The 26,708-nt window shown below is 42.5% G+C and overlaps 1 protein-coding gene across 6 annotated transcripts in view; it reads right to left on the minus strand.

Moving 5' to 3' along the window:
- PHACTR1 (phosphatase and actin regulator 1) overlaps window positions 1-26,708 on the minus strand; it is a 1,343,031-nt gene that overhangs the window by 45,554 nt on the left and 1,270,769 nt on the right. For all 6 annotated transcript variants that reach the window (XM_069620495.1, XM_069620496.1, XM_069620494.1 and 3 more), the window contains one exon: window positions 2,479-2,534. In XM_069620495.1, coding sequence (XP_069476596.1) covers window positions 2,479-2,534 — 56 coding nt within the window. The remainder of the gene's footprint in view (window positions 1-2,478; window positions 2,535-26,708) is intronic.

Here is a 26,708-nt window from a genome sequence, read left to right on the forward strand (position 1 = left end):
CAGTGGACAGTGGTTTGCATAGCACGCAGATGGTTCATAACGCTGCATTACAAGGGTAACAGCTGCGCTGGCGCACTCCCTCTCAGAAGCCCACTCCTTGTGACTGGACAGGAAGATTCATGTACTAACAACTTCTGTGTTGTTTTATGCTAATCTGCTTTGAGACTGCACCAAATCACAACTGTAGTAGTTTCAGAGCGCTATATCCAATATGTACTATTGCTAGGGAAGCATGTTATAATAGCTTTGTAGCCATACCCTTGGGCCATATTGGGCAGTATGGGCCTGTAAAACTTGTTAAATTGCCCTTGTTGCACTTGGGCCTTTAACTCAGTCTTCAAGGTCCCTAAAGCCTGGTACATCCCGCGGACCGGGTCTATCCAGCTTATTAATACATGGATTCCTTTATAGATGTCCCGTTAGCCAAACAGAATGCTTAGAATGCAGGCAATAAGCGCTGATATTGACTTTTCCCCAAACATTGTGACTTGAACAGCAGCCTGGAAAGCAGCACAGAAACCATTGTGTTCCGCTGTGTAAAGGCAGGGAGAAGCAGGTGCAACTTCTAGTTCCCAAATTAATCAGCAATCAAACAAGACATGGTTATTACTACTAACTGCATATTCATCAAATGAATAATACATGTAACCTGTGTGCACTCAACTCCCCCTCTCCCCTTGATTAGGTGCACAACTCCATGTGATAATAGCCCTATTGACTGCTGGAGTGGTCATTATTGCTCGTGCACCAACCCTTCCCCAACCTATAGATCTCGACTTTGCCTTCATTTTTTATTTTTTACATTTGTGTAGTGCACTACAGCCCACGGGCTTGGAGCAGTAACTGAGGGTGCCTCATTATCTTGTGATAATGACCCCTTCCCCCTCTGTATATAAAGCCTAAACAGGCCCAAATACATTTAAGTGCTAATGGCGAGTATTTTCATCCTATTTGCATATTAATGCCTACTAGCCCAGCTTTTCTAGTAAGCACTGAAAATAACATAAAGAAATGTAAACACGTAACTAAATTAAAGGTAATCATAATCAGGCAAAATTGTGATTCCATAGACTAGTATCTGGATGGTTTTTGGTACTGACAGCAGTGGGGGATAAGGAGCTAAGCTCTGGGACTGCCCCCGAAAATAAGGGGATGCCTAGTAAACCTGATTGTACGTTTATCTGCCAAGTACAAATGCCTGACATGTGCATATGCCTTTGGAGGAATGGATGAATCCCAAAAAGGGAGGTGCTAAAGATGTAGGGGTATCCAACCTTTGGCCCTCCAGATGTGTTGGACTACAAATCCCATCAGCCCTAGCCAGTTCATAATATCTGCAAATTCACAGGTTCCAGAACCCTGTGCTAATGCGTCCCTTTCGTCACACTGATGTTTATTTTTAAGAAATATGTGAAGATATTCAGTGAGGCCATCGGGCGCATGGCGCAATATAAGAAACCTATAGATAGATGGATAGATTTAGGGGGTAATTCATGGATTATTTGCGCCAAAAAAACGGGATTTGTGCGCCATTCTGGCCCCAAATCCCTGTTTAACAAATGGGAATTTGCGGTCAGAATGGCGCACAAATCCCTGTTTTTTCGGCGCAAATAATCCATGAATTTCCCACTAAATATCCCACAGCACATGCTTCTTAGTGTTTGGAGTTGCATGAAAGAAAATGTGTGGCATGCCTTCACTTAGAGGCGCACTATCATTTCTCGGTTGAGCTTGCTTGGAAAGGCATGCACTATCATTTCTCGGCTGAGCTTGCTTGGAAAGGCATGCACTATCATTTCTCGGTTGAGCTTGCTTGGAAAGGCATGCACTATCATTTCTCGGTTGAGCTTGCTTGGAAAGGCATGCACTATCATTTCTCGGTTGAGCTTGCTTGGAAAGGCATGCACTATCATTTCTCGGTTGAGCTTGCTTGGAAAGGCATGCACTATCATTTCTCGGTTGAGCTTGCTTGGAAAGGCATGCACTATCATTTCTCGGTTGAGCTTGCTTGGAAAGGCATGCACTATCATTTCTCGGTTGAGCTTGCTTGGAAAGGCATGCACTATCATTTCTCGGCTGAGCTTGCTTGGAAAGGCATGCACTATCATTTCTCGGCTGAGCTTGCTTGGAAAGGCATGCACTATCATTTCTCGGTTGAGCTTGCTTGGAAAGGCATGCACTATCATTTCTCGGTTGAGCTTGCTTGGAAAGGCATGCACTATCATTTCTCGGCTGAGCTTGCTTGGAAAGGCATGCAGTAAAAGATTACGGCATTTTAGACCGTCAGGGATGTTTTGCTCTAGTTTGCAGCACTTGCAGGTATTTCACACAGCAGGTTTACAATGTATTTATTGCCGTTACCTAACATTATTTCCATGAATTCTAATTCCTTAAAATACCCCTGCTGTCTTCACGTATGCACCCTATGCTGAAACGCAGCAAAAACAAAATGGCGTGCCGGCCCTCCAAACTACTCACGTTTAAGGATGTTCCTTTGCTCCAATTCTTCTGCCGTCGGCCTCTGGCTCAGGCGCCTGCGAAAGAAGATCAGCATCAGTTTTTGGACCATTTCTCATGCTCAGGTCAGCACCCTGGAAATTCACTTCATGCATCTAAACCCTAGGTGGAGGGAGGCGACCGCTTGGCCATGCACGCATGTCAACTCTGTGTGTTACTATGTGACAGAGCATTGAGCATGGCCTGGGCAGAAAGGTCCTGTGGCTACGTGGGACGTCACTGCTGTTCTGTGCCTTCCGGGTAAACATGAAGAAAGCGAGTGGGCGGAACTGGCTTGCCATTGTTTCCTTCCCCTATTGCCTGTCCGCTGGTCACTTTCGCAAGCAGCACGGCTCAAACTCCTCGCCCAGTGAGAATCACTCTGTTGCTTCCCGGAGCTCGGTCCACGCTCAATAAATACCATAGTACTAATCTGTGCTCAGACCCCACTTACACAAACCAGCCAATGGCAACAAAGCACAGTTAACACTGAACGCTGCACAAAACAATGGCCGCCTCTTTTCTCGAACACTTGTTCTTCCGCTAGGATTGCAACACCAACCCTCCCTTGAAGGCAGCGCAACTAATACACTGCACCTCATACAACCGGGACTTCCTGTTAGCGTGAGGGGTGATGAGTGTGCACACAGAGAGTGAGGCAAGGGGCTAATAGTCAGTGGAAACAGTAAGACACTGTCAAATGATGTAAACAATGACAAGGGGCCCATGAAAGCAACCAAGTGTTGTATATAACCCATGCAGTGGTTGAGGATTGGAGCAATACTTGAGCCATATTCAATTAATAGGTGGGAATTTTAAAATGTGCTCATTTATGTACAGGTGCATTTGGAAAACTAACATTGACTTTAGACAGAAATTAAACATATGTAGACGTTTTACCGGCAAAATGAAGACGTACGGGAAATTATTTGTATGTGAGGCTGAATGAAAAAGCATATCTGCTGAACATATTCTATATTGCATTTGGATTATTGGAATGCGCAGAAGCTCATGCAGCGCAAACTGAATTGCCAAAAGGTTCAGATAAACCAAACAGGCTATTGATCTGGTGGTAAGTGTCAATAGATACTGGCAAGTTACTCAGCAAGATAGGTCTTTGCAGCTTTTCTAAAATCTAAGAGAGATTTTGCACAGAGCATATGCAGTGGGAGGGAGTTCCAAGCCATGGGGTCCTGGACTGAAAAGCTCCAGTCCCCTCTGTATTTGAAACTGAAGCGCAGAGTATCCACCAAGAAGGCTTCTGGGGATCCTAAATACCTCACTCAGGGGTCTGTAAACTTTGGCTCTCCAGATGCTTTGGACTACAATTACCATCAGCCCTAGCCAGCATAGGCAACTGTGAGTGCTCATGGAAGTTATAGTCCATCGGGAGCCGCGGATTGCAGACTCCTGATCTAGCAGGTATGTACGGAAGACTTTTTTTGTCAAATAAACAGGGCGAACACTAGGCAGCATATTTTATACAAGATTCTCTTCTGACCAGTGGAGTTGGATTTGGAGCAGAGAGATGTGACAGACTTGCTTATGGGCAAATATTAGACTAACTGCACCATTCTGTACCAACTGCAAATGCTGGATCTGGAAGGCAGGGACCCCAGAACACAGGATTTGGATGCATGCACGCCAGCATGCCGGCTCGCACACCCGATGACTTTAATCTCATCGAATTACTATACAATTGAGTGTTTATTCACCCCGCTTTCAAAAGCCATCTGTTTGCTCTATCTTTTAGATACAGTCTGGATCAAACCTGTTACGAGAAGCTATGTACAGATCCCACTGGAAGATTACAAAGCCTGATTAAAGCGAAGGTAGAAAAAACTCTAGAAAGTGGTTGGCTCTGTAAAAAAAGAGGCAACCTTCCTGATGAAGGAAATACCCAGAGTACCTCTATTCTATACTTTACCTAAAATACATAAGAGACTAAAATAATCCACCGGAATACCTATTGTTTCAGGAATCAACTCTGTTCTTGAACCTCTATCTAAATTTGCAGATGTATAGCTTAGACAATATGTTACTCAAATTAAGTCACATGTGCAAGATACCATGGTCACAATCAAAGAAGTAGAAGGAATGCCATACGACCCTAGTAAAGAAATGTTAGTCAGCCTAGACACTGTGTCTTTATACATGATGATTCCCCAAGCAAAAGCCCTCCTAAAGGTAGAAGAATTATTACATCTGAAACGTACACTGAATGAAACCCCCAACTCGTTCATAATCTAGTGTGTAGAGATGACACTGACCGAGAATTATTTTATGTTTCTAGATACATTTTACAGACAAATCCACGGAACTGCAATGGGGGCAACAGTGGCCCCAAGTCTAGCGAGTGTATATGTAGGAACATTAGAGGAGACTAAGATGTATAAACCTGAACCCCTTCAAAAATGAAATCAAAACATGGAAAAGGTACATTAACGATGTATTCTTAATATGGGAATGGAGCGATGTGGATGAAATAACAAACTTTGTGAAGTGGCTTAATAACCAGGATAGATGTCTGCAATTCACGATGAACTTTAACAGTTCACAGATAGACTAGCTAGATATCACCATCTACGCAGATACTGACAAGGAACAACTGGCGGTAAAACCATACCACAAAAAAACAGATAGAGCAAACCTCCCCTTTGGGCAATTTCTGAGAATAAAAAGGAATAGTCTGGCCAAAATCGACTATGAAGCTGAAGCTGAACTTTTGACATGTAAATTGCTAAAAAAAAAGGATATCCCAAACCATTGGTAAAAAATACTGCAAAAGGGCCAAGAACAATAAGAGGGAGGTGAGTCTGTAATATAAGATCAACAAAGACAAACATTCTGAAAAAATGGTATTTGTGAGCACCTAATCAGACAGGTCTAATGAGATCACTAAATCCATTAAAAAGAATGGGAAAATCCTGCAAGTAGGCAAGACACGCCTACGACCACTGTAGATAGCATTTAAAAGGAGTAGAAACCTAAAAGACCAGATTATGAAAAATGATATCCGGCCGAAAGTACAGAAACAACTGAGTCTCACTGATGCATGGGGGATGGAAAACATAAGAGGACATGTCCCTTGCAGGAAATGTAAAAGTTGCCCCACTACTGCAAAAACTAAGGAGGTCGACATAGGATTGAAGACAAAGTGGAAACAAACATCATTAAAGAATTGCAGTACCAAAATGGTAGTATATGCTATTTGGTGTCCCTGCCCTAAATCATATATAGGTAAGACTATAAGAAAAATCAAAAAATGGATTAGTGAACACAAGAGCTGTATCATAATAAATTTAAAGAAGCACCAATAGTAGATCAATTCCTAAGATTAGGACACACTTGTTTTTTTAAAAATTATTTTATTTGTATTTGGTTTGAATACACCTTTACAAAGTTTAAAACAGCATACAAATCCAACATAAAATCAATAAAACCAGGAGACATAGGTATTACATTATCACAGTACAAAAACCATTATTAAATATTATTACTAAAACCACCGGAACTACTGCATACTCACTCAGACAATGTTGCAGACATCTTTCAGAAATCGAACAACCACTATCTTTAGTGCTATACCAGAACCATGCATCATTTCCCACCATAACATTTCAGTTAACACACAATCAGTTGAGTTTACAAATTTGGCAAAGTATATGATTTGAGCTGCCATTAATGGCTTACAGAACCTGCAGAGAAACTTGATATTAGTTGCTTCTCTGGGTTTATTTCTAGAGCGAATCTCCATGATTTCGCCTGTATTACAGACATTAAGCAAAATCGCATGATCTCATTATGGAGAACTCTACCAGGATATTTTTGCAGGTACGGTTCCATGACCCCCACCACCTTCTGGTGGGTGATTAGGTGGGAGTATAGTTTAGAATTAGCCACCTTAGCAATGGTGTTAGACTAATTTACACATTGAAGTAGGTTTTTCACATAGACAGGATTCTTAATCAAAATGTCGGTATCCACCCCCAACTTTGAGAGGGTTTCTTTACTTGAGATTTTTAATTTTACCAATTGATCAAGTCCAGACATGCCACTTTTAAGACCTTGTCCCAGAATTCTGTATAGATTGTCTCCCAAGTCATGCACCAGTCTTCTATAAAGAGAGAGCCTGCGTCACCTAATCCAGAAATTCCAAGTTAATAGTCCCAACTCATAGTGCAGGACTTCAACAGGGATAGATTTCGGAAGCCAGTACATAGTGCCTTTTAATACTTTAGATTCAATTTTAGAGACTTCTATCATTGCAGCATCTGGAAAAATGTCTACACGATAGGCCATTTTTGGAGTTACTTTTAACCTAAAATATCGAAGCAATGGAATGACTGGAAATTTACCAAATGTATTATCTATTTTTTTTTTTGTTGTGCTATAAGAGGTGTTCCTTTGTTTCGGAGGTGCTCTCGCTACAGCCCTACATTATTTTTGTTAAAGATGGGGAAGCCCAAATATATCATTGCCATCTGAACCTGCAATTTTTCATTATTCAGAAACCAAGAATAAAGCTTCTCACTTTTCTTTGTATTCTTATTTGAGAGGGTAACTATAACCGTTTTGCTCGGGTTCATTTTAAGGTGGTTTGCAACCGTATAGTCATGAAATGCTGTAATCATACGTTGCAAGCCTTTTGGGGACTGGTTCATAAGAAGGAAGTCGTCGGCATAAGCTATCCAGGCAAAGGAGTAACAGCAATTTTAGGAGGGATAAAGGAACTTTTCTCCAGACAAGTGCCCACTTCAGAAACATATAAATTAAAAAGTGTCGGGGCAAAGAGACATCCCTGTCTTAAACCATTCCTAATTTCCAGAGGGCCAGAAAGAAGGCCATCCATGTTCAACCTAATCTGCACCTGAGAGTGAAGGTGAATAAGAATGGACAGTAGATTTTTGGGCATCCAAAACTTTTCAGTTTCCCCCAGAGTATGTCTCTATCCACGCTGTCAAAAGCCATACTAAGGTCTATGGCCACCAGGTAGATAGGAGTTGCATCTGTTTTCCAAGCCCTAGATTGGAAAGTAGTCAGAAGAAGGCCTCCCACTTCTGTCCCGGTATACTATCTAAACCCATATTGCTGAGGGGAGAGGATGGATTCTTGCTTCATCCACCTATTTATTTCCTTTAGTATCAGTCCGCAAAGATCTTCGAGTCTGCGTCAAGAATAGCGATTGGGCGATAACTATTGGGGGAACTCCTATCCCCCTTTTTAAAAATTGGGACAATGAAGGAGAGATGCCAGAATATCGGTATGATTTTAGTTCTAATAACATCTTTAAACAGGAAATAAAGAATCTTTGCCCATCCTCCCGAATTCCCTTTAAATGTAGCTTTTTGACAGGCCATTGGGGCCTCCAGCTCTCGAGGAGCTTGCTGATTTTATTTGCGACTCTATATCTGAGACAGAAAAATGAACAGACCAGGGAGAAGATAAGGTTGAGATCCAATTCCTACCTGAGGCTTGTTTTCTATATACTTCATCAAAATGCCCCAACCAAACCTGCTCCGAAATAGGATTAGTTTGGGAGGTGACTTGACGTATTTCCAGATTGTTGAGCAATAGCCAAAATTGTCTGGAAGAACCATCCCTCAGGGCGGATAAGATCTGTTCGTTGTCTGCCTGATGGAGGGAGTGCTTATAACCAATAAGCGAGTTTTTATAAGATTACTTAAGCTTTCTGATATTAAGATTCAAGCTTTCAGCATCAGGGCAAGATCTCCTGAATTGCCTGATTTCTTTATGAAGGACCGCTTTCTTTGCTCTTACCATCCCATGATAAATGTGGGTTTGTTTAGCCCCACACATAGGGGCCAGCTTCTTGGTCGGTAAAGAATCAATTGTAGATCTTACTAGTATACCAAAATTATTGTGGGAGAAGAGAACTGTCTTTTCCTCAATCTTTGATTCCTCCAGAATTTCCCAAAAAAGACTATTTGCCTTCTTGACATTACCCTCATGCCATATCAATCTATTTTTAGAGGGATTTAAGTGTACATTAATTGGATAACTTGACCCAAGGGGTTTTTGCCCCTCCAGGGAAAATGAGACCGTAAGTATACTATGATCACTATAGAGAGACTTACTAATCTCAAACTTCATCACCACCACTATTAAATATTGTGAGACATATATGTAATCAATAGTCGATGAGTATACACCATTCGACCATGTAGGAATCAATCTTTCGTTATCTCGATTGACACAAGCCGACGACAGTCCCCAATCCAAGAAAAATGTATACTACAATTTCCCATGCCTTAGTTTTCGGCTAATATTACCTAGGACATTTGTCTCAATAATATTTGAAGGATTCTAGTTCCAATCCAGAGTGTGTATCAGAAGAAAGATCCGCATTTAGGTGGCCCAAAACCATAATTTGGTGACCCGGATGTGTCGACATTTCTGCAGACACATAAGTATTCAATATTACAAGCTCTTCTTCCAAATTGCATTTTGCAGACCAATAGATATTAATAATTAATATTAGGGTTTTCCCTATATGCAGTGCCATCTCAAGGAGGACCGGTACAAATCCAGTTGCAATCTATTTATAGTTGCAAACTTTCAAGGATCCCTTAGTATGTACAGAGACCCCTCCGATGGACGACCCAAGGTACCCTGTGTGGCCAATTCCTGAAAACATGAATATCCATCCATAACAACCATCCGAGTCATCCATGTTTCCTGCAAACACACAACTGAGTATTGTGTTAGTTTTCCACATACTTCCGTAGAATTCAAGAGATGAGAGGAACCCATTGAATTCCATGACAGGCCATTCACATTAAATAGAGGCCTTCATGTCCTTTAGCTGAGCGATGGAGTCTCTAGCATCAAGGCTAGCCATCTCCAACTAGATTCCTCTTCGGGCGTATCACACGGGTTGGTTTGCTCTCCGTTCAGGCCGACTCTACTATTCTTTTTTTGGTCTGATTTGGTCCCACTTAAGGGTCTAGTGTCCTTGGGGGGGGAAGGATATCATGCCCCATCCTGTTAAATTCCTCTGTGGCACCCAAGAACGCATCCGACAATGCCCTTGTGTAAAACACCAAGCGGACACAGTCATAACGATCTGGATGAAAGAAGTCCACCAGTTTAATGTCCGCCGAGGAGACCGTCCTAAGTGCTTCAATTTCAGTGCACATTGCTAAGATTCTGCCCCTAGTAAACGGACACACTTGTGAAGAAATAAAATGGACTGTGTTATACAGAATAACAAGAAGTAAGGACACCAATGCAGACAAAGATCGTCTATTTAGGAAGGAACAAGAACTAATCTTCCAGACTAAATGCGATCAGATAGGGTTGAATGAAAATATTGAATGGAATAAGATCAAGCTATAAGATTGAATCTAATAGGTAAAGCAAACAGGTGGTTTTTGAAAATAGTCCACAGTATAGAAACCAGCTAAGCAAAGATATTTGAATAGTATATAGTATTGCTAATCCCTGAGACATATGCAGAACACTGCACAGACTTTGCGCCAACTACATCAGAAGATATGGTATATATTGTCAGGGAAAAATGTATCCACTGGTAACTAATTTGGGAACGTAATAATTAGCCATACTGTAAGCAATGTAGTCAACAGTATAACAAGACAGGATCCAGACCCTCCCACCCCCAATCTGGCCTGAATTAGCCTTAGCAATGTTAGAATAAATGTGAGGTATAGAAGACAGGAAATAGAAGATAGACTTGAAACCAAGGGTAAAGATACTTGCTTACCAAGGAAAAACAGGTGTGTGGACTAACTGCTAGAGTACCCAGAATATAACACAGCGAGGATATCTATACTGCCACAAGTATAGAAAGTAAAAATTGGTGCAAAACCAAGCATAAAAGAACCTGGAAAAAGGTACCACACAATTGATGACAATGACGAATCAGCAATACCATAGGCCAATAGAATAACCTCAGACTTCATAGTGCTTCAAAATAGAACAGTGAGGAGAAAACTATTAAAAGATGGCACCCACGTGAGATTGGCAATGAGCTCATGAAACTCCCCTCGACACGTGACAAGGTAATTGAGGGAAATCAAACTCTGCCAATGAGAATTCAAGACAACAGACCCGGTGAACAAGAAGCCGTAGATGAAGCGTGATACACAGTCGATTTCCACCTCATAATGGCACCTTGAAGGAATGTAATATCCTAATTAGAGGATTCAATTAACACAGAGCTTTAATCCCGATATATATCCATTGGGAAGTAGGACCAGGACGAGATTCATGAGTAACAGACCATCTCAAGTTAATGCTGAACCGAGATACAGACCATATTAGGCACATACAGATCACCGCAGCGAGTAAGTGAAAGCAAAACATATCTGCATCAAACTGTTTGCTCCATGCTGAATGATTATATCTAAATCACAGTCTACTGAGTTATATCGCATCATTTTTTATACAGATTGAGCAAGAAAGCCGATTGAAAATCACTGAACTGATACCAGCTAAACACAAGACTCAAGATATGAGCAATACATTTTGAAAAAAGAAAAAAGAGATAATAGTTACAAGAGACAGACTGAATGAATCAATGTGTATGATGGTTTCTATATGTTTGCCCACAGAGAGTCAAAAAAGGCACACAGCAAAGAAGCTGAAGAATACACCGTAATGAAGGCCCAACCAATATTGCATAATATACCTAGTTGTAAATAATGACAGGTTAAGTCCTATTTAGAAACATAACGAAGCAATACAAAGGATTTCAATAGGTGAATCCTATGTCAATATAATGTAAATGTGCAAAGCACTAGTAGAAATAAGACCCTTAGAATGTGCGGCTCCCAGTAGCACAGAGAAGTAGCCTCAGATGAACATGAATAGAAAAGAAATAGGCTACTGAACAGTTCAGATATCATAGCTCAGAAGAAGTTCCCGAGATTTAAACTCTAAGATGGAGGAATTAAACATGTCGGGCAATTTTTTATTGAAACCAGATTTAATAAATAGATCTGAGTTGTAAATGTAAGATTTGCACTAGGAGAGGTGAATAGTATTGGAAGCACTTTAACACAGAGATACTTTATATTGCACAATGCACTTAAGATTTGTTTTATTAAATGTATAATAGTTTTAGAAATATTTGTTGATATCTGAATTTGTTGAATTGTAAGAAGAAATGTTTTAAGAAATGTATATTCAATGCATTTAACTGGATAAATATGTTGGGAAAGAATTTGGTGAAATAAAAATTCTAAGATTTACTATATACCAGCAGTCCAGGAGGGTTTTTTGGATGATTAAAGTGATAAAACCTAGCAATAAACCCTCTTGTTGCGTGAACAAAAGAACCCTGGGATCTTCCAAACATAAAGTGAGTACTGCATTCTGGGGCAAAACAATTCTCGTAATAACTACTTCTGCACTGGACCGACTCCCTCCACATATGGATGCATTGACAAGGCTGAGGGACCAACGTGAGCTAGTCAAGTTTATTCTTGTTATTAAGGAGTTGAGTGCACTATCAGTGATAATGTTAGGAACTGCATAGCAATCTGGTGTATAGACTGTCTGAGCCCATACTTTCTCTTGGAACTGTGATACACAGCTCTTCCCTTTCTCTCTCTTCCTTAGTGCAAAAGGCTCCTCCCAGGTTAGTCAAACAGTTACAGTATCCTGGTTTGCATAGTGCCCCAAGCATTTCTTCATTGACTTTGTGTCTTTCCAGCAAGAGATGTCAGTGGGTGCCCTTGGTCCTGCTGGGATCATCTAGCAAGTACCACCAATCTGTCACTTAGGTTGTTGGACATGTGTCAGGTTGTGGGTACAATACGAATCATTTGATGATCCCACGGTACTTCCACCTTCCCCCTCAAATTGTTCCTGGAATGAGATATTCTAAACGTTATGCCCGACTAGGTTTTTTTGTCACTTCTCGTGCTTAGCTCTGGCCCATGATCTGGCCCCTTTTCACCAACTTCAGAGCATGCATGCCACTGGTCCAGATCTAAAATAACTCTATTTTCTTTATTTTCACTTCTTGCTCCCTACCTCTTGTTCCCCAGTTCCATATTTGCTTACACCTTTCTGGTTCTCGCTTTTCCCCCTTCCTGCTTTTCTCTCTCCTCTTGTGCTGCCTCCATCTTTATGTGTTGGTTTTTCCCCTCACTTCTCCTTTCTCACTCTCTAAATGTTCATCTTTTGCATCCTCCTCTTCATCTTACTCCTTCTTAAATGCCTCTCACCTCTTTATTTCCCCTACTTTGAAGGTTTCTCCTCCTCATCCTCACACTCTACTCCTTCTCTCTTTAGATCCTTCAAATTATTCTATCCTCCATACCTTCTTAGATGCTTCATTTACCTTTCTCCTTCCTTTCTCTTAAGATACCTCTCCTTCACTCTCCTCCTTCACCTCTTTAGATATTTCACCTTCTTGCTTTCCAACAATTTAGGAGCATGCCACTGGCCCAAATCTTGAAGGGCTCCCCTTTATTTTCTTCCTCTTCTTGTTCCCTCCTCTTGATCCCCAGTTAAAGGTCATATTCCGCATCCTCTCCTTTCTCTATTCAATGTGCTCATTTTCTGGCCCTCTATCCTGCACAATCTCCAGGAGTTTGTCCTCTACCCCTCCTCCTTCCCCTCTTCGATGTCTGTTTCATCTCCTCTCCTTCCCCTCCTTTTAGATGTTTCTCCTCTCTTGCTCTTCCCTTTCTCTTTAGATCTGTCGCCTCCTTCTCTCACTAACTGCTCAGTAGATGCATCATCTCCTGCTCTGAGTATCACTCCGTGCGGCTGGAATGTGCCGCGTGGTCAGGCAACACAGTATTTCGGAGCAGGCCTTTGAATTGGTGAGTGACAGAGCATAACTTTCCCTGGTTTGCTGCTGTTAGACTTGTGGGTCATGCCGTGCCTCCACGGGACATGGTGATGTAAAGGCCCTCTTCCATTTTGGAGTCTGGTAGCCCTTGCATTATAGTCGCTTGACTCCCCCGGATGATGACTACGTGCCCTTCTGCCATTCAATTCCACTGTATGTGTGATGTTGTTCACCCTGCAAATGCCCTGGGTTTATTGCAGTGAGGCAGTCCCATAATGTGTGCCTTTTTTCTGCCGTCACCTGGCATGTAATGATTGTAACTTGATGTTGTGGAGCTCTGTGACCATGAGTTCCTGAATGGCACTTCCAATCTCCTGCCTGTTTCCCGTCTCCACATCGTAGGTTATAGGCCAAGGAGAGTGTCATATGGTGGAGGTCATATGGTAGATGAGATGCTTGGCTCGGAATACAATGAGATCCTGGGGATCGGCCTTGTACCACCGTTACAGAGTAGGCAGTTGTCCCTAGCCCCATGCTCTCTCAACCCCTTCACTTTAGCCTCTAACTTTGTGAAACCTTTCAAAATGTGGCCTCGGGCTCGGCTAGACCCCTTAGTCTTTAAAGCAACTATGGTCACCTCAAATGCTCAAATGAAGTGACGGGGGAACCAAATGCCATCACAGCATTATAGCAACCATCACACAGATAGAAACAAAAACAAGATGAGTGATGCAGGTTGAACGTGTCATAGGTTCAATCCCAAATGGGAGTTTTGAAAGATCGGGCTTGTACACCAACTCTGAGGGCACCTACCCTCAGGATTAGGGGGAAAAGTGGGATAATGAGGCTCTCTAGATCTTCCCTGGTCGGCTAAGGCAATAAGCCGCAGCTCTAGAGGGTCAACAGTAGATATTGTTTTGCAGCCTCCCTCCCTGAAGTTGCACACTAAAGATACTTTATCAGCCTCCTTAGTCTCCAGCCCTCCAGTCACCTCTGCAATGCAGCAGGCTTCAGGGCCACTGACGGTCCTATGCCCTCTCTAAATGTAGGCTGGCAGTACTGGCAGAATTCAATGGATTTGCATACTCAGATCTGAGACAGACATTCTCTTTCTGTCTTTGGCATTACCGGATCCTTAGTTCCAATCCCTGGATGATGTTACTCTCTCTGTTTATAGGAAGTCATGTAGAGAAAGCTGGATTTGGCCTATTGGCAAAACATCCTTTTCCAGTGTCCATGTGTTTGACTCTCTCAGTGCACTTCAATGGGCAAGGTAGTGGTTGCCCCCCAGGACTGGCTTCCTGGAATGGACACCTGATCACAGTTACTTTCTCATGGATTAAATGTACATTTGCACCTGACTGTTACGCATGGTAGACAGAAGTTTAAACGTAGGACTCCATGCTTGACTATACCAAATGCTGCAGAATATTCAGTTGTATTTCCGTTGCTGACAAAGGAGCGAAAGTAACCCCGCATGGCAACAGGATTGAACAACACTTTCAAAGTTTGTCAAACTGTGCACTATGTAAATTCTACATTAAATGTACACCCTTGAACGTCAATTATTTCATGTGTTTGCTCCCTTAAAGGACTGAAATAACTGAATGGCCCATTGTTACTTGGCAAGGTTCCCGTTTAACAGAACTTTTCGTTGTCCGAGGTTCAAAAGCTTTATCGTTCAAGAGTAGGGTGTTGCCGGTGGCTGCACCCAAAGCAGAAACAGCATGCTGTGCCGTGAACACCAGCTTCCGGAACGGTTCAAACCATACTTCCACAAAGGGGTTGGCGATTACGCCGTCGGATCAGTAACGATGATGAGTCTTGGCGCCCCCGCGGATCGTTCGGCAAACATTCTGTACGTAATTGCAAAGGGTGCACATAAAACATGATGGCTATCATTTTTGATTTGATAACCACATGATAATGAGCGAGAAATTGAGTTTGAAAGCATTGCATGATCTTTCTCATTTAAGGATAAACGCGGTTCATTCGACGCAATGACCGCAGAGAAGCATTCATTGATGGAGAACATAAAAAGGGCCGCCTTGCTACTTTATCAGGCTCTATTTTGAAGGTTAAAAGCCACAGAGACACCATTTGAAACCATTTTTTATTGCCCTAATCAAAATGTAATTACCTCTGGGATCTCGTTGCCTTTTTGTCAAGATTATTTTCCAATTAGAGATATTGTAATAATGATCCCCATCATTTTTTCTGTTACAGTAGAGAGAGAGGAAATTTCATAGAGGCTTGGAGACGATGTGCTGCACACACTTCCAATGGGATCCACCAAGCAAGTACCTTGGCCTGCAGATTAGACCACTATAATGAAGGAAAAAAAAGGAAGGTATTGCCTTTTGGAGAAGGCAAAGTCATTTGGGTGCCCTCTGAAGATAATCCAACAACGCCAACGCAGGCATGCTGATTCACAGGGAATTGGCATGGCACACAGTGTCCTGTAGCGTGCTTGCTATCACTAAACTGCGATTGGAGGGGGCTCTTGCATGCGTTTGACAGACAGCCACAGTGCTTGCAGGCTTGTTTTGCATGCATGCGTTGAAAGGGGACGTCGACAGTTTGGACAGCCGAGTACAAAGTGGCTGATCTCTGCAGTCAGAACGTGTGTGTCCCCCTTTAAGCAACAATCGTGTGAGAAGATCACGTGCAAGGGATCAGGTGTCTGCAGCCTAGCACTTGTCTCTGCAGGTGTAGAATGCTTGAAGAGCACAGCATGGTCTTTGCAGACTTTCCAAATGTAGGGGTTTGGCTGGAGGAGCGGTGAGAATCTGATCTTTTGGAAACCATGGCTTTCTCAAGGCCCGATTGTTCATACAGTGATGAGTGGGAAGGATTACGCAGTCGTAGGGATAAAATGGGCATGCCCTTGACGGGTTACTGATAGGAGGCGCCGGTGTAAGTATCTACGGTGGTGATTGCAAAACAGGATCGGGTCCATGTTTTTTAAAGTACAAACAATGCACATCTCAGAAAATAAGAGTCAAGTCTGGCCATGCTGCTTTAAAAGGCCTGCACGACCTGGTAAGGCATACGCATGAGGATTACTGCTTTCGCTCACCGAATAGGGTGAAACATTATTCGCTAAGTTTCAGTGGTGTTAGTCTTGGTCCACTATATCTGGGCATCGCTATGTGCAATGGGATCACTTTTGGTCAATTGGAATTAACAACTTATATAACTGATTCTTAATAAGCTGGGGAGTGCTCCTGGTAGGTTCCTGTGGCATGGCCTCCATGCCCTGCTTGCCTCTGAGTTATGCAGTGGTTTCATCTATACAATATTTAAAGCGCTCTGTTTGGTTGTGGCAAATTGATCTCTGCAGTCAAACATACATATGTATCCTGCTGGACTGTCCTGCGTTCACATGTATTTATATATTCATTGAAAAAACTTTAGCTAGGGACAGTTAAGGTGATCAGATTTAACGCAACAAAATCCTTGAAATTCAGCGGTTGATGGAAGTGATGATTATCGTAACTCAGTGTCCACCCTGTTGCAAAGCCCATGAGCACATACATAGCAGATGGGATTCACAATGACAAAATGAGAGGCCGGCAAGATAGCTCAGTGGGTTGAGCACCTGCTGCTGTGATCAGTGTGTGATCTGTAGGTCGCTGGTTTGAATCCCGGCCAAGTTAAGCCGGTCCTGATTTGCCCAATGCGCTGAATTTCAAGGGTCACTGTAGCTGTACAAATATATAATTAAAAAATAATGTGTACATTGCAATAAACTGCACATGCCCTTGGTTATTTGTTGTAATTATACCCACGGTTATCGGGAAAAACAGCAAAAATTATGTTTTTTTAGCCTTCCCATGCACTCGCCAAGTGCCCCCCTCATCTGTGCATGCTACCCCACTCCCCTCATGGCCTCCTCACCTCCCCTGCCCTCTTCCATTCTGCCCCAAAACTCGTTGTTTCTGTGATGCAGTTTCATCATTGAAGTCGGGTAGCTGCAGTTATTCCTTCAATACCCAAGGAAATGGGTAAGCTTGGTGTTTCACAAACTCTGTCCCTAGCCACCTCCAACTCCCAAATTTCACTGAGTGTCCTCTTGCCTACCCCCCCATTTCTTGCCGAGTGGTTTTTGCTTGTTTTTTTACCTGCCAATGTAATGTTACTGCCTTTTCTTTTTCCGAAAACCGAGGGTATATACACTTGGTTATTTCTCGCATCGGGAAAAAAAAAGATGGCATATTTTCCATTTCTGAAAAGCCTCATGCCACAATGCATCATGGGGATATAGCTATCATTTTGGGCACCCCCTTATCCATCACATTTTTTTAAAACTACTGGACAGAATAACCCCAAGCCACAAAAGGATCGAGAATCAATGCTTCATGCTTAAGATGTTTCAGACCTTGTCCAAATCCATTCAGGGGTTTGAGCTCTGCGGTGGAGCAATAATTGACCTTATTTGTCTATGGAAAAATGAATAGGGAGTTGTCTGAAAGGGCTTTTTTGGTTTTCTTAATAACTTTTTTTATTTGTTAATGCATCTTTCCCAGATTTAGGGCGGGGGTAGAGGGGACTGAGGGGTTGGGGGGCGGTGTATAAAATTGGCTGAAAACTTTCAGCCAAATCCTATGGCACTCACTACTCAACTATAGGGCGGTGACCGCCACCTTATAATGTGAAAGCAGGATAGTCCATTTGAGCCAAGTCATACATTCCACAACTCCACCTCATAGCCATCACTGGCAGTTCACCTCCAGTTGTGAGCCACATTAGCAAGGCATTGTGGGTATGCAAATTAGCCCATTCCAGCGATGGCTACTAAATGGCATTGTGGAATGTGTGACTTGGATGACCTGGACTATCCTACTTTCACATTTCAGGTGAAAGGGAATTTTCAAGTCATTTTAAACCCACCATTACGTTTTATATACAATACACCAATAAGGTTTTTGGTGGGATTTACGACCACGGGCTGCCCCTTGTGTTTGGGTCCTGATTCATGTCGACCCTACTAACCGTGACTCCAATGAGCCGAATAGGTAATCTGAGCCGCTTATAAATAAGGTTACACATTTGATAAACACCAGATGGATGGCCCAAAGATCAACCCCCAAAACATTACTATGGAAAGACGTACCTCTAGAGTGGGACCTATTATTAAATGTACTTCCTGTGACTGTATTGTGGTAACCTTTGCTGAACCAAATATGATTTCTTACATTTTAGGCTCTAACCTAGCCAATCCCTCGGTTTATTTTAAGATTAAAATGGTACCTTTATCCTTTTCTTTCCAGAAAATTATGTATCTATGTTTGGGTGTAAGGATGTGGATGTAGAAAACAGAATCCATGAAATACAAACACTGGAATAGCCAAAATCATGAAGGTGCTTGGGCATTGCCTTAAGCAAGGGTAATATATAAACAGTAAACAACACAAGGCAATAATGTTCAAGGAGAGTGCCGTACAAAAAGATTTTAGTTAAAACATTTTTTTATTTTTATATTGAAACCTCAAACAAACAAAATGTAAATGATCTGGCTAAAGATGTTTGGACATGTATCAACACTGTTCACTGAAATGAATAAATATACAGAAAAGAGTCATATGGTTAGGACAAGGTCATACAATAAATGGTGAAGTGTCCAAAATATCCCCAGAGGAGATCGAACAGAACAAAATATATGTTTTTTGGTGTATTTGTGTACATTCACCTACTTCAGCTAGCCAGTACTGAATGTACAAGGACCACAAATATTGTGGTCTCCATTCATGAATACACTTATTATGATGTCACCCTACATGTTTCTGTCCACCAGGCACCAACTGCAGGACATTCCTCACGGGTAAACCATCTATTGAACATCTCCTCACACTTCATTGGAATATATCATCCAAACAATACACATCATCTAGACTAAACAATAAAAAAACCAAAGTTACATATGGCCTCCTTAAAAATATATTTTTATTAGTCCCCACGTTGAAAAAAACAACAGCCTGGCATTACAGCTAAAGTCTAGCATTTATGATATATTTACTATCAATTATGAGCCCACTAGTTGGGGGAATGGGCCATCTCTGCATCTCTTCGATGAAATGGAAATACTGTACACAACATCCCATCCCCCAGTGTGCTAGGTCCACAGATGAGTGCAGATGGTCTAAAACAACACCCTTGGTTAATGGAGTGGAGTCTATGGGCAGTGAATAGGCATTCCCCGAAGGATATACCAGATTCTTACACATTTATGGATCACCATGGTGCTTGCAAAAAAATAAAAGGTTTTGTATCCCAGCTGCGAAATGGAGCCCGATTTTAGATTTTGGATATATCGAGAAATTATTAGTGATCTTGATTTAATTTTAACTGTTGAATGGATGGTACATTAAAACGTTTGCAGTAATTTCCACAATACCTTTGGGGCAGTACCCACATCTTCGTGAAGAAGGATTGGGTGGGACCCCATGAATCGGGAGGTTGTACAAGAAGGTTTGATCCATCAGAACGTATTGCTGTTTAACAAACTCCTTGAAGATGGTCAATAGACTGAGGTACTTTTGCGTAAGAAAGAAATGCTCATGAACATCTTTTCCTTCTTTCAAAGTCAGTAAGACTGAGAAACGAGAGTCAACACTTTGGTGGTTTGATGATGAATGTAGAACTGCCAGGAAGGAATTATTAGCTGCTTTAAAAGATCCCTTTAAGGAGAGGGCTAAAATCAGGAATTGTCAGTCAAGCTAAAAGAATGTCATTGCAGTACATAAAACCAAATTATTAGATCCTTTGGCTTGAGAACAAATAAGTGAGGACTCCGGGGTTTCAATTCTAGACTTTTCTGGGAACTAGTACATTTTGGCCCCAACCATATCAACAAGCAAAACACAGTAGAAACTAATGCATGTTATTCCTTGTGGATGACTCATTCTTCTAAGTTACATACCCAAGAGCTGAATACTGCCAATGCACTACCTGTACAGTGAGAGGTGGTCTTATAGGCAATCAAACATCAAACAATGGGGTTATTTGAGTCACAATTCATGTAATCCTTACTGTTCTCCACATGCAAGATTGGCATGATGCCCAGAGCCTGTTGGTATTCCCATTGATCTCTTTAGGAATTTAGAGGCGCTTTGGACACAGCTTTTGATGAATGTTTTTCATTGCATACTTGGAGGGTGCCTATCACTGGACTCATGGAATCAGCCTTTAGTCTTTCCCAATGTTAAGAAGGGTTTGATGGGTTTATCTGTGGCAAATCAACCAATTTATCTCTTGCACTCTCAATTTAAGATCTTCCGAAGGGCTGTGCTAGCTAGATTACAATCCTGGGTGGACAATGAAAACATTCTCACTAGTATTCATAGTATTCAACTGGACTTTCATGAAGGTTTGGGGACAAGTGAGCAAGCCTCACATTTGTACTTAATAATATCTAATCCCGTATGTGTAAAAGGTGAGAATGTTTATCTGGCATTTATGGACCACAGCACTGCTTTTGATAAAGTTAATAGGGCCATACCTTGGCAGTACTTGGGATATTTGAGCTATTTATCTGATCAAGTACAGACTTTGGAGCAAATACATAAAGACACTAAGGGCTGTGTGTGATTTGGCAGCAATGGCATTTTTGCCTCATAGTTCCAAGTAACCACGGGTGCATGACAGGGCTGTGTTTTAGTCCCGTTATTATTTTCACTTCATATCAATGAGCTACACAAATTCCTGTTACAATGGAAGGCTGATGTGCTGTTTGGAGCAGATGCATATTCAAGTTCTTGCCTATGCCGATGATAATGTTTTAATTGCTTGAACTCCTATATCATTAGAATATCTAATGATTTAGGAGTAAGCTCGATTTGTCTGTAGATGTAGCAATATCACCAGTCATGATATGTCAAAGTGGGAACACATGCCCCACAACATCATCTTTTAAGTTTAGAAATTAGGTAATCATGGTTTACAGGGTATTTCATTAAAGGGTATTTCCTTATCCTCTAGAATGAATGAGTAGTAATACTTTATTTCGGCCTGCACATTTACAAAATAAACTCTCAGAACAAACATGCACAAATAGAGACACAGTAAAGCAAGTAATATTACAATTGTTGTCTTAAAATGTGCTTAGGGCACCTACAAATGGGCCTGCTAGAAAAACGTAGTTAACATTTTCTTTCCAAACGTTTAAAAGAGGCTGAGACATACTTGCGTGAATCATTTACAAAATGTGCATCAAAACAAGACAAAACAAAAACCATTGCATCCGAAACTGACCTAATATTATTGCATATAAAATACCTTCTCAACCACTGCCTTCTTAAATCTAATCGTTTTGTACAAAAAAGCGGAAAATGAGGTAAAATACATTGAGCTTCATTACAAGTTTTCCGGTATGGAAACAAGGGTGCCGGAAAGCTCACATGCACATTGTTTCCGGATCGGAAAACTCTGAGTCTACCTGTCGTGGTTGTTGTGCTCGATGGGTCTGCCCGTGCCGGACGCTGTGGCCACCGTAGGCAGACTGTTCACAGCAGCACCGGCACCATTGCTAACAGTGCCGGTGCTTCATGTCCCCACTCCCATAGACTATATGGGAATCGGGACTTACAATTTGCTGGCACCTGATTTCCCGGGCTGCCGGACTCCTAATGAGCCGGTGAAACTGGGAAGTCAGGCAGGCGCCAGTAAACCATTACGGGTCCGGTGGCAACCCGCCGGTAGCGCCAGCAGGGTTAACGCTGAACCCGTAATGAGACCCATAGTCTTAAATTGCTACGACATCCGACCCCTTAATGGTAAAACATCTAATCTTACCGTAGCGAGATATACGTCTTTGAATAGGTAACCGAATAGAACTCACCGAGAAATTCTCATTGTGGCTACAACGTGCCATCATTAAATGTCTCAGTGAGCAAAGGTTTGTCATACTATTCATGACTTGGTTGAGTTTTAGATTTCTTGCTTTCATTTTCAGATGTTGTCTAGTGATCAAACCCTCCCTGAGATGCTTAATATTTAGGGCCCACGTTCTGCATAACGTGGAGCATTTCTTATACCAAGGATAAATATCGTAAGAAGATTTTCTTGCTAGTTCTTCCATTACATTCCTAATAGTCTTTGTTTCAGAAGGGCTTGAATGTAATTTCCTGAAGTATTCCAAAACTTTGAATTCGGCCCATACCCCTATACTTGAGGCCACTACTTCAAGAGTTAGGGTAGGACCTGGGGCACTCGGGCCCAAGACCAACAGCTTCCTCTAGTAAATATGTAGAATACGATCCAGGAACGAGCTTTTCGCACTCCTCTAAATCTTGCTACTATACAAGAGAGAGGAGTGTCTCTTTACTTAGAGAGCCTGAAAACATTTATCAAGGCGAAAACCACTGTACTTATAATAGAATCTCAACAAACCACACAGGGCTGAGCGTAGCCAATTTTTAAGTGACTCCAATTGCGCTGACCAAGCGCACCTAGTTAAGAATTGCGTCCCTAAGTAGCAATATGAATCAGCTACATTAACACTGGCATCATTTATAGACCAGATAGATTCCCTTTTATTGGTACCAAAGACCACTATTTGCGTTTTACTTAAATTCAGACTTCGGCTGTTTGCTTCAAAATAACCAGCTGCGTATCTCTGACTATACTCAAGACCCTTTGGTGTGAAATCAAGTAAAATGAGATCGTCCACATAAAGAAGGGTGGGATATTTAACACAGATCAACGGTCGCAAAATAAGTCATACCTGCAAAGACCCTTGCATAAGATCTGAAAGAAAAATAATAAAGAGCAACAGGGCCAAGGGACCACCCTGGTGAGCACCTTTGTTATTGGCGAATGAATGAACTAAATCATATAGAGAAACAAACTTTCTGAATGCCCCAAGGCCTCAGAGGGATATTTTACTTTGGGAAACATTATAAGGCTTCTCCAATTGATATGCTATTGAGAATATATAATAGTAAAGTCTAGGCATAATTTTGCTCCCTCTTGACAGAATACCACCAAACTTTGCAAAAACATGTATATCTCGATCTATTATCAGTTAGCCAAATTAAGTGTAGATTTGTCAAATGGCACCTCATTTATAAGCCTTTACATTATTTTGGGACCCCCCTCTAATTTTGCCCCCTCATGACAGAATCCCACCACACTTTGCATACTCACACAGAATCAGGTCAGAAATATACATGCGAAGTTTCATGCAGTTCCTTTAGGTGGCGCCAAAGTTATAAACCATCCAAGAACTGCATTTCACCAACCCTGTAACGCTGAGGTGTCCGCAAACTTTCACAGGACTGTTTGCGAACATCCGAACTGTTCACAGACTTTCACGGCGAAAAACACCTGTTTTTTTGCTTCTTGCAGCCATATCCCATCCCATCCTCATCACTCCTCAACTCCCCAGAGATTATTTGATAAGTTTGACAAGTGCAATGTTGTGTTTTTTAATATGTTTTTACTGCAATGTCCGCGGACACCGGCCGCTGTCCGCAAATCCAAGATTGCTGGTGTTTCTAAAAATCTGACGCACTTCACGCTCTTCACCATCCAATCAGCGAACATGTTGCATGTCTGCGGACATGACGCAAGCCAATTAACCAATCAGTCTCCTGTCCGCAGAGCGAACAGGGAATTGTGTTCGCGGAGTGGACATAGATATCACTAATTTTTTGTGACCTACTTTTTGGTCATTTAAAAAAAACGACTTAACGGCTGTTCACCACGCGTTTGGGACCAAGCCGCTGCTCCTGCCGCAAATTTGGTGTAAATCCGTCCAGCGGTTTGGGCTGTAGGCGTGAGCAAAGTTTTTTCTCCATTCAGTCTATGGGAAAAAAAGACATTTTGGGACCCCCCCTATAACGTAACCCCCCCTGGACCAAACCTCACCAACCTTTGCAAAAAAATTCAGAGTGGGCCAAATACTTCTTTTGCAAAGTTTGTTGTGTATTCGCCAGGGGGAGCAAAGTTATAAGCCACCCAAAAAGTGCTCTTCCTATGGGTTTAGCAACTTAACCATAACTACACGGCCATATATATGTAATATGATATGATAAGGCATTTATAACGTGCCTATACACAAGTGTTTCAAGGCGTGATGAGGCAAGGGAGGGGGAACAGAGGCAAGACAGACAGCAATCATACTAGGCCAGGTGTCATTCAGATTGCGCAAGTGCATGGGAAGGGGAAAAGTGTGCGGGGAGTGTAGAGGGGGGAGGGACAGTGCAGTACATGGAAAGATAGAATAAATAACAATAAGTAAAGTACGGCCAGCAGGTGGCAAGTTCAGGGGTGAAGGGTAAGTGCAGGCGTCAGGTGTCAAGTGCTGGTAGGGTGCCTGTAGGGATGCAGAAACAGTCCTCATGTGTTGGGAATGCCAGGAAGGCAGTTCAGTTGTGCGACTGGTGGGGGAGGGGACCTGGGCCTGAGATCAGAGGGTGGCCAGTTAACCAGTGCAGTTTCAGTTTTAGCCAGGAAATCAGTAGGGGAGAGGAGGAGAAAAAGCAGAAGCAAAAGAGAAAGGTTTCGAGGTGATTCCGGAACCGGAGAGGGTTCTCCTCAAGTTTCAAGGGGGCAATGAGGCTGTTCCAGATGGAGGCCTCAGTCGAAAAGAGAGAGATCTACCACCAACTCGTTGCTTGAAGAAGCGACTGACCCTGAAGGAGTTGGAGGCGGATGAGCGATGAGCTTGAGAAGGAAGATATTTAGGAATAGAGTGTTGAAGGTATTGAGGCTCCAGAAGGCCTTGTGGACAATGCAGAGGGTTTTGAACTTAATCCTCACAGCCACTGGGAGCCAGTGCAGAGATTTCAGTCCTGGAGAGATACGATCCCTGGGCTTGAGGCCAAGGACAAGTCTTGCAGTCCTGTTCTGGATGAGTTGCAGAGGGTGGAGAGTAGAAGCAGGCAGATTTAGAAAGAGGCTGTTGCAATAGTCCAGCATGGAGAGATCCAGAGCTCTGGAGACAGTGAGCTTTTGGGGGAAGGAGAGGAAAGGAAGAATACCTCTGAGGAGGTGCAGCTGATAGTGTGACTTCTTAGAGATGTCGGAGATGTGAGGAGAGAAGGAGAGTGTGGAGTCGAAGATGACCCCGAGGTTTTTAGCCTCACAGGTGGGAGCACCAGTACTTTAAAGGTTTGTTTTTATCCAAAAAAAAAGTGCTTGACAGACTTACAATAATGTGCATGTTTGTGTGGGGCAAAATATTTGTCCAGTCTTACTTTCAGACCATCAAATGTATCAGTTTTGTCCAAAGGCATCTCGTACATGATATCAGCCGGCACTGCGTAATGAATCAATAGGCCTCTTATGTGCTTATTATCTTGCAGATCCAATGGCAGTTAATAGTATTTTGAAATCCCCCATCCATCTTATCTAGCTGGGACCCATGTGACTGGGGTGGGACAGGTAAAAGTGGACAAGCATCCATGGCTGTGCCAGTAGCAGGAGAAGGGGATGGTCTAGATACATGACAAAGATAGAAGTGGAGACAATCGAAACAGGTTAGGGTACCCTTCTGTAGCGGCATACATGGAGGCAGCACAGAGCAGCGCTGCCAGTCAAATACCAGTAGCCTTTACCCGGCCCCTCTCACTCACTGAACTTGTTGCTGGCAAGGAGGGGGGCAGAACTACTGGTGGAGGCACCTTAGAGTCCAGCCTGATAAGCAGACATCTATATGCAGAAGAGTAGTGTTTCGGTTGTGTTCTTCGGGCTCCAAAGGCACTGGATACAAGCGTGCAGATGGGAAGCAGGAGAGGACCAGCAGGCGATCAGGAGCCCTTTATGAGGTATGAGGCAGAAGCACAAGATGGTGCAGGCTGTAGCTCCAGCATGGACAAGAACACGGAGTGAAAGAAACACTGCCTCTGGGCAATCAGAATATGGCAGGTGCTACAGGGGAATTCGAGGGACGGTGGCAGCATCGTTGGCGTGCGGGTGATAGAGCCCTGAGGCATAGCGACTGCTCTATAGTATCAGGAGCAGGTTCAGCAACTGGTGGGGATGGCCACTGCAAAAACGCTGCTTGCTGCCAGTGTTGCATCGAATATACAATAAAGGACGTGGACACAGACACAAAAGCGAAATCAACTGCTTTCTTATTTCCTATGCAGTTTTTTCCTTATATTTTCCCTTTCCTCTGCCTTTATGCCTCTTGACGTCTATCCACCACTTCACTTCCTGTGTCCCGATCCAGCCCATCTCCACAAAATGATGTGGAGTGGCTCTAGTATGTGACAGTTATGTGACTTCATTTATGAAAGATGTGAGTCGAGCCTTGGTTAAACAAGCGACCCCTCTTGAACCATGTGCCTTTATGTAGTCTGCCTTGTTCCCTTCACATATAAAGTGGCCTAGCAGAATGATCAAATAAACGGAGAGGACAGCGGCAATGACACAGTAATCCCTGTGGGACTCCACATCTGTGGAGCTTGATGGTTGACAG

Source organism: Ambystoma mexicanum, chromosome 5q (genome assembly GCF_040938575.1).
Source record: "Ambystoma mexicanum isolate Mex_15411 chromosome 5q, UKY_AmexF1_1, whole genome shotgun sequence".
In the NCBI taxonomy this organism is placed as follows: Eukaryota; Metazoa; Chordata; class Amphibia; order Caudata; family Ambystomatidae; genus Ambystoma; species Ambystoma mexicanum.